Below are 8,390 nucleotides of genomic sequence, written 5' to 3' on the forward strand. Positions count from 1 at the left end.
CTGAAAACTTGTTTGTGAACATAGAATGTCTAGATATATACATGCAAAAATTTACTTCAGAATTTTTTAACACTTTAAAATATATTTTCACATAACGAATTCATATGACCGGTGAGTGGAGTTTGCTATAGGTTAGTGTTGACCGTGAATCCAGCTACTCTAAACCATTAGTAGATTTAGCAGCCCAATTTACCAGAATTGATGCTATGCGTAGTTTCTGCAATTTTCTCATCATGCGTACGCACAACAACCGGCTGCCCAGAAAAGTGGTTTCTCATGAAAAGATAGGAAAATGGTTTCACAAAGCGTTGACTTTTCCGATGGCGCCCCTCCTCCTCCCCATCGTCCTCCTCCTGCTACCCTCCCTCCTCGCCGCCACCGGCACCGGCACCGCCGACGACATCTGCATCGTCGGCAGCGGCATCTCGGGCGCCTCCACCGCCTTCTTCCTCACAAACTACACCACCTCCCTCCCCCAGCTCCGCGTCTTCGAGCGCCGGGGAAAGGTCGGCGGCCGCCTCGCCACCGTCACCGTCGGCGGGGACGACTTCGAGGCCGGCGGCGCCATCATCCACCCCCGCAACCTCCACGTGCGCCGCTTCGCCGCCCTCCTCGGCCTCGCCGCCAGGGACGACGGCGACGACGACTGGCTAGGAATCTGGGACGGCCGCCGCTTCGTGTTCAGCACCCTCCGCCCGCCGCCGCCGGGAAGCTCCTGGCTGCGCCGCAGGCTGCACGGCCTCGCCAACTCGCTCCTGCTGCTCAGGCGCTACGGCCTCTCGCTGCTCAGGATGGACAGCTTCGTGCAGGTTTGCTTTCGCCCTCTCTTCTTTTCTCCTGCTCTTGTATGATTTCATCAAGACCATGGTCTCAGTTCTAGGAAGAACCAAAATGGTACGGTTAAATTGACCACTAACTTCAGTGGCATCCTGAGATCTCAGCAAGCAGTTCCCATCTATCTGTTCATCTAATTGATAATCTGACTTACACAGCTTGACTGGGCATGATTGCCTTATAAGTCATCTTTGCTTTTCGTTACTACCTTTTCTTAGTTGAGATGAACAGATGATTATATTCTCTACCGTGATGAAGTGCATTAAATACTCACATTGTTATGCAGGAAATGTTGCAAAAATTTCTGCTGTACTACAATGGGTTTGAGTCCCGCCCTGTGTTCGACAGCGTTGAGGAGATGCTCAAGTGGTCGGGCCTGTATGGGCTCACTCAGAGGACCCTAGAGGAGGAGCTCATTGATGCTGGGCTAAATTCTCAAACTATATCAGAGCTCGTCACCGTATGTTTCATTTTTTTTTTTGCTTCATCTAAATTGATTGCCCACAGTTCTCTGTTTTGGGGGATATTCGGAACTATTCTATGATGCTCTGATTGTTGTATATGTGAAACTTCCTGTTACTTAATAGCCATCTTGGACTTTCTTAATGTGTAGTATCGATTTAGCTCAAAAATTATGTTAAATATTGTTTGAAACATTTCCCTATTTGAAGAGGGATTCTCTAGTACCAACGGAGATTTAACAAAACACTTTTATACTTCAAATCCTCAGCAGACCTAACTAGCAAAGCATATTTAAAAAAAGATAGTAATCAGGTCTAATTTTCTAGTCTGTTCTGCACAATGTAGAGTACACCATTAGCTGAAAAATCTCGATATGGTAATTCTGAAGAAACCTTTGGTCTTGCTGACATGTTTTTTTAGAACCACGCTGGTAATCATTGTCCTGCTATAATGTTACCCCTGTCCTTGATAGGTGATAACAAGGATCAACTATGGACAAAGCGTGAGTATAAGTGGCCTTGCGGGCGCTGTGTCTTTAGCTGGCTCTGAGTCTGGATTATGGGCTATCAAAGGAGGCAACTGGCAGCTAGCTGCTGGGTTGCTTAAGACTGCTAACGCCACCTTGCATCTCCAAGAAGGCATAGACTCAATCTCTGATGCGGGGGATTACTATGTTCTGAAATCCAATGAAGGGCATGGATATAACTGTAAGGTGGCGGTTGTTGCAACACCACTCGACGAGGTGAACATTAAATTTGCCCCTCCAGTCTCCATTCCACCGAGGAAGATGCAGCACACCCATGCAACATTTGTCAAGGGCCTCTTGAACCCTGTAAGTGTTCTTTGCTCTTCCGTTGTCCTTCGTTTCTATATTTATATTTAAAGAAAAAGCATGGAGATTTTGGACTTAAAATGAATGAGCAGCAAGTAAGAACTAGTAGCTGATAGGATGTTGAGTAAGCACTAAACCTGTCCAGTCTTCATTTGTTATACACAAAAAACCACTTACCTTGTGCCATTTGTAATGCAGAAATTCTTTGGTCTGGGCTCAGTTTCAGATATTCCTGAGCTGATAGCAACCATGGAGCTCCCGGATATCCCTTTCTCATCCATCTCAGTTCTGAAGAAGCACGGGGAGCATGACATGACTTACAAGGTGTTCTCGCGCACGAAGCTGGATGACACTTTACTGGACCAGATCTTCAGGTAAGCACTTCAGTAGAGTAGATCAATATACGGTAGTAGTTAAATGAGTCATGAATATTTTTTGTGTGACTGCGTGACATCTTTAGTGCCTGACTCTTTTATGTGGCACGGCCAATGCCAATGCACAACGTATACAGCACAAGGGAGGAGACCATCCACATAGACTGGCCTGCTTACCCCCACTACCATGCCCCTGAAGATTTCGCGCCGATCATACTGGACGGGAAGCACCTGTACTACGTGAACACCTTCGAGAGCGCTGCGAGCGCCATGGAGACGGGCGCTGTCGCAGCGGAAAACGTGGCAAGGCTCATCATCTCGAGGCTGCCTCTTGGCCTGCGAGCCGGGCTCTCGTTGGCGGCGTCTGAGCTTCACATCAAATCGTTCGCTGGCGAGCAAGATTCTGGGCGGGTAGACCTGTGAATGTTGAAGACGATGCTTAGTTTTGATGCCGAGTCGCTGTAGAGCTGTGCTCCCCCTGTTTTACCACGCATTGCAGGCTGTGGAGTACTGGAGTGTGGACGTGATGTATATACAGTCCAGATAAAGCAAAATACAGATTTAAGAACAATTTTGCACTGTGTGTCTAATACTTTGAAGTACAGTACTCATATATGAGTAGAAGCAAAATTGTTACTCCTCGGATCTATCTAGAAACAGACATTTGTTTGTTATATTCCTCGGATCTAGTTTAATCCCTATGACATGAAAAAACAAACATTTACTGAAATTTACCAAATCTGTGTGACCTCCAAGTCCTAGGGCAGATTGGTCAGTTTTCTTGCTATTCTGAAAAGAACACACTCCACTAGTCCACTCTAATCTCCAGTGTGTCTGCAGCTGGTCTCTTTGCAGTCTGTGAAGTGAATGTCCATCTTGCCATAGGACTACGACCAGACATTTTTGTTTTTTTGCACAACTCACAAACAATGCGGTATCGTGCATCCCTATGACATACTACCTCCGTTTCAAATTTAGTAGTACAAACAACAAAATTTGAAATCTGTTGTGTCAACACCAAGACCGAGGGTAGGCTGGTCATTTCCGTTCCCAAGCAAGCTGGCTCGGACACACTCCACTCGCAAGTCCCAAGCAAGCTGGTCTGGCTTCCTCGGTTACAGTGAGGTGAAGGAGTCTTGCTGTGGAAGGAAACCGAAAACCACCATTTTTTTCCTCTCACAAAAAAAGACATTTTCCCACCACCATTCCTACGAGTCAGTCTTCCTCCGCACCCCACCACACCCCACTCCCCACTCCGGAGAGGCGAAGCAGTAGGCGGAGGAGGGGAACCACTTCACTCCGATGGCGATGGCTCCGCCGCGTCTGCTGCGGGGCCTCATCGCGCCGCTGCCGCCGTCCGACTGGCTGCCGTGCAACCAGCTGGTCGCCTCCGCGAGCTCCCTCCTGCACCGCTGGCTCCCATCGCTCGCCCTCCCGCGCGGCTGCCCCGACGGGTTCAAGCTCCTCCTCGTCCTGCTGCTCGTCTCCGCCGCCCTCGCCGAGGTCCGCTTCGTCGCCTCCTCCTCCATGGCTCCCACGCTCCGCCCCGGCGACCGCGCCGTCGCCGAAAAGGTACCTCCTTTTCCCGTTCCACCCCCCCCCCCCCCCTCCTAAACCTACCTAGATCTCTTCCATTTTACTCGCTTCGCTTGGATCTGTGGCGATTGACGGACCAAATGGTTGATTTTGCTCAGGTCACTTACCTGTTCCGGAGTCCGGCCGTGGGCGACATCGTCTTCTTCAGGGTGCCCATGGCGCTGCAGGTAGGTTTGCTTTCCTCCTCCTCCTCCCCCCTGTACACGGTCTGGCCGATGATTCTCATTGCCCTGTTCTTGGCAGAATTGCGGCCTAAATAAGGATGTTGTATTTATCAAGAGGGTGCTTGCAACCCCTGGGGATTTCATCGAGGTATACTATTACATTATTACATCTCTGCTACTACTTACTGCTGCATACATTCATTCATTTATTCCTCATGCTGGTTGAGATGTGCTATGCTTTCAACTAATCCACCCACCTTGTTATCATTCATACATTCATCCTACACATTGACAAATGCTGCTTGCTGGAGCAAGATGTGTATGTTCATTCATTTATTCATTCTGCTGATCGAAATATGCTGCCTGCTTGAGCAATGCGACGCCACCCTTGTCTTCCACTCACATTCATTTACCATGACATATGCTGCTTGCTTGAGCAAGATGCATAGGTGCATTCATTTATTCATTCTGCTGATCGAAATATGCTGCCTGCTTGAGCAATGCGGCGCAGAATTGTCTTCCATCCGCATTGATTCAATCATGATTATTCACGAATGTTGCCTGCGCAAAGACCACATATATCTTCAGATGCATATATTGTCCCTAAGTCTGGATGCCCACATTGTACTTACACACTCACCTTTTCACAGGTTCGACAAGGCCAACTTATTGTTAACGGTGTTGTGCATAAGGAAACCTACATTGCAACCCACAGCTCATACACAATGGAGGCCATGGTTTGTTGCATCTCTTCTTTGTCTGTGAGCATTGTCTCCTGCGTAAAATGCATTCTTGGTCATCGAACTTGCCATGAAACTTTGAATGCGCTAGTTACGGTGATAGTTCCAGCAGTGTTTGACAGAGCCAGTTTGAGGTGCTTTTTGCAAACAAACAAAAAACACTGAGGAGTTGCTATTGCGATGACCAAGGCAGGTCTTGACGACAGTTTCGATGACCGAGAATGCATTTTACTCTTTATCTCCTTGAACAACATTGAGGAGTTGCTATTGCCAGGTCCAGAGATAGCACCCTAAATGCTATCGCAAATTGACTATACCACTGCAAGAGGATGACCAAATGTGGCACAGCTGCTCCGTGTTGTTGACTTCCTGAGTGCCTCGTTGTTCTAACTTAACAACAGGCCTCAGATGGTGGATGATCTCTTCCTCCCCCATTCTTTTTATCTGCTTAGTTCTATGCCCAGATCCCATACTGAAACCATGCATCTTTCTGCAGCGCCTCCCGGAGGGCCATGTATTTGTCATGGGTGATAACCGTAATAATAGCTGCGATTCCCGTGCTTGGTAAGGAACACATCCACTCCCACTCTAGGCCCATTTTCATGTACATGTTCTGTAAAACATTGCTCTTGTCTAGAGATTATCATAAAGTGCTTTGACTGTTGAGGAAATCTTTTGCTAAGTTGCATTAGTAGATTGATGTATGATAGGAGATTGAATTGCCATGATAATTGATAAGCATTCATTTCAATCTGTAATGCCCCGCAAGATTAGAACACACATATGTGTTTGAGTTGCCACAATGTCCAAGAATTTTCTCAGTTGTAGTTGCTCTTTCATGGCTGTATGGTTGTTGAGGAAATCTTGTGCTAGTAAGAATGTAAGTCCATGCTTTTCACAAAGAAAAAACTTTTGGCTGGATCCAATATGATTGCACATTGAATTGCCGCATGTTATGACTTAAGAGAAGAATGCTAAATATGTTTTGTAGTTACCAGATGATATGTGCTTTAAGGGATTTGTAAGTTACAGTTGCTTTATTTTAGCTGTATGACTACTTTGAATTGTTCTTTTCTAGATATTGTTTGGGAACCAGTACTAATCATCGATGGTTGTGCTGACAGGGGGCCTCTTCCTAGGATAGAGATCAGGTGACATGCACCTTTTGCATGTCACCTGGTGACATGCGGCCTAAATCCAAATTTAAACATTGCGAAAAAATCTGGAAAAAATCATGCATGTTTACAGCATGTATTAAGATAACCTCTAAAAATTTCAGATCAAAATTCGAAACACACATCGAGAAACAAAAAAGAGAAATCTGTCATGAATAGTTTCCGAATTCAAATCTGAGTTTCTTTGTAGACTATTCACATCTGAGTTTCTCTTTTTTGTTTCTCGATGTATGTTTCGAATTTTGATCTGAAATTTTTAGGGGTCGCATTAATATGTGCTGTGAACATGCATGATTTTTTTCAAATTTTTTCGCAATATTTAAATTTGGATTTAGGCCGCATGTCACCAAGTGACATGCAAAAGGTGCATGTCACCTGATCTCTATCCCTCTTCCTATAGGCAACATTGTTGGAAGATACATGATGTCTTTTACTAGATCCTCTTTCCAATAGCCAAGGTGAAGAGGTTTGATGACCTCCGGCATTGTCAAACCCCTTGATTATGTTGATATCGAGCTATGTTGGGCCTTGTGCCCTTCATCTGTACATCTTTCCACTAGCCAAGCTGAAGAGGCTTGATGATTTCCAGCATTGACGAATTGCATTTCCGTAGTTGTGTACTGACTGAATCCTGGGGAGAACAAATAGCGACTTTGTAGCCTGTCACACACCCTGGTCTGTCAGTCGTTTGGGTTACCTAGCTGTTCAATCGTATCGTGATGTTTTAATATGTATCGCGTGCGTGAATCCAGTACCTATTACTCGGTAGAAGTTTGAAAATTGTAGTGGTGTTTCTTTACTGCCTGTTAATAATTCAGTGATATTCCCTTTGGGCGTTGATGCCTCGAAGTTATTATGTAGTGAGCTGTGGTTGATGCTGACTGTTGAGGGTGCTGCAGTTTTTTTTCCCGATATCATCAATGGGAAAATATCAACATATCACAAGAATTATATAGTCAATATCAAAATATCAAGCGGACTTAAGCTTTTTTTTAATCGAGTTTATAATGAGCTAAAGGAGTACTGTTGACTCGGCTTGTTTAGCTCGGTCATTTGATGAACTCAAAAGGTTTGCTTGTGTCTTATACATCGAGTTCAAGCCAAGTTACGTGTGCTCGTTTAACTTGAATTCGAGTTTTAATTTACAAGAACTAAGAGCATCTCCAGTTGCGTCCCCCAAACCGCGCCGGATGGAGCGTTTGGGGGACGTGTTTCGTTCGTGCCGCGTTTGGGGGACGTCGCTCCCCAGCCGCGTCCCCCAAACGCCGCCTCCAATCAGAAATTCAAATAGATGCATTCAAAAGAGATCGTTCCCGCCGATTCGTCGCGATCAGAGTAGCGGCGATCGATCAAAGTATCGGGCGCGCGATCGTATTACGGACCGGTGGTGCATGCAAATTAGAAGAAGGGGAAGGGGTTGGGCGACGGCGTCGTATCCCGAGTCGACGCGAGCCCGTCGAGCACGATGACCTCGTCGCGATCCGCCTGTTCTGTCGTGCATGGTGCGTCGCTCCGTCGCCGACGCAGAGGCCGACGCAGTGTAGCGATAGAAGACGCGTCGGCCCTGCTCTTGCTGCGCTGCCGCCGCCGCCGATGCCGCCGGGGCCGCCGCGTCCGCCGCCGCCATTTTGGCTTCGATGTCGGCGAGGATCCGGCCTTTGAAGAAGTTGTGCGCCGCTCGCGTCCGGGGAGACATTCCCTCTGTCGATGTTCTCGGCGAGGGACATGTCGTCCCTGCGTTTCTTGAGCTCCGGCTTCTCCTCTTGCCTCTTGAGCAGCTCGGCCCACCTTTGGTCGGCCTTCTTGTCGCGGGAGATAAAGGTCGAGGAGACGTCGGCGAGGCATTTCGTGATCGACGCCTGCGTCTTCTCAGACGACGCAGCGTCGTGTAGGATAACGTAGCATAGAAAACAAAAATTTTCCTACCGCGAACACGCAATCCAAGCCAAGATGCAATCTAGAAGACGGTAGCAACGAGGGGGTATCGAGTCTCACCCTTGAAGAGATTCCAAAGCCTACAAGATGAGGCTCTTGTTGCTGCGGTAGACGTTCACTTGCCGCTTGCAAAAGCGCGTAGAAGATCTTGATCACGATCGGTTCCGGCGCCACGAACGGGCGGCACCTCCGTACTCGGTCACACGTTCGGTTGTTGATGAAGACGACGTCCACCTCCCGTTCCGGCGGGCGGCGGAAGTAGTAGCTCCTCTTGAATC

General features: G+C 47.4%; 2 protein-coding genes across 5 annotated transcripts; both read left to right on the forward strand.

Moving 5' to 3' along the window:
* The first annotated feature begins 303 nt into the window (after positions 1-303).
* LOC124653369 (farnesylcysteine lyase-like) lies at positions 304-3,160 on the forward strand. Its single transcript, XM_047192435.1, has 5 exons — positions 304-809; positions 1,121-1,294; positions 1,769-2,128; positions 2,327-2,502; positions 2,640-3,160. Exons 1-5 carry the CDS (start codon positions 321-323, stop codon positions 2,923-2,925), a joined length of 1,485 nt encoding a protein of 494 aa, XP_047048391.1. The 5' UTR covers positions 304-320; the 3' UTR covers positions 2,926-3,160.
* Positions 3,161-3,792: 632 nt separating this feature from the next.
* Positions 3,793-7,059, forward strand: LOC124653630 (thylakoidal processing peptidase 1, chloroplastic-like). Of its 4 annotated transcripts, XM_047192694.1 has the most exons (7): positions 3,793-4,074; positions 4,197-4,265; positions 4,342-4,410; positions 4,913-4,999; positions 5,499-5,566; positions 6,127-6,130; positions 6,565-7,059. In XM_047192694.1, the coding sequence occupies exons 1-7, from the start codon at positions 3,805-3,807 to the stop codon at positions 6,628-6,630; spliced, it is 633 nt and encodes a 210-aa protein (XP_047048650.1). In that variant the 5' UTR covers positions 3,793-3,804; the 3' UTR covers positions 6,631-7,059. The 4 variants fall into 4 exon arrangements, 3 of the variants coding, with proteins under 3 accessions (XP_047048650.1, XP_047048651.1, XP_047048652.1); XR_006987980.1 differs by lacking the exons at positions 6,127-6,130; positions 6,565-7,059 and adding an exon at positions 5,277-5,413 and having other exon boundaries at positions 5,499-5,567; XM_047192695.1 differs by lacking the exons at positions 6,127-6,130; positions 6,565-7,059 and adding an exon at positions 6,081-6,116.
* The last annotated feature ends 1,331 nt before the right edge of the window (positions 7,060-8,390 follow it).

This window comes from Lolium rigidum, chromosome 5, assembly GCF_022539505.1.
Source record: "Lolium rigidum isolate FL_2022 chromosome 5, APGP_CSIRO_Lrig_0.1, whole genome shotgun sequence".
NCBI lineage: Eukaryota > Viridiplantae > Streptophyta > Magnoliopsida > Poales > Poaceae > Lolium > Lolium rigidum.

Excerpts from the sequence above, each read along its gene's own strand:
- LOC124653369 (XM_047192435.1), top strand. The coding sequence starts at position 321 with ATGGCGCCCCTCCTCCTCCCCATCGTCCTCCTCCTGCTACCCTCCCTC. Across the intron at positions 810-1,120 it reads GGATGGACAGCTTCGTGCAG|GAAATGTTGCAAAAATTTCT; the intron begins GTTTGCTTTCGC and ends ATTGTTATGCAG. Across the intron at positions 2,129-2,326 it reads TCAAGGGCCTCTTGAACCCT|AAATTCTTTGGTCTGGGCTC; the intron begins GTAAGTGTTCTT and ends TTTGTAATGCAG.
- LOC124653630 (XM_047192694.1), top strand. The coding sequence starts at position 3,805 with ATGGCGATGGCTCCGCCGCGTCTGCTGCGGGGCCTCATCGCGCCGCTG. Across the intron at positions 4,411-4,912 it reads CCCCTGGGGATTTCATCGAG|GTTCGACAAGGCCAACTTAT; the intron begins GTATACTATTAC and ends ACCTTTTCACAG. Across the intron at positions 5,000-5,498 it reads CATACACAATGGAGGCCATG|CGCCTCCCGGAGGGCCATGT; the intron begins GTTTGTTGCATC and ends ATCTTTCTGCAG.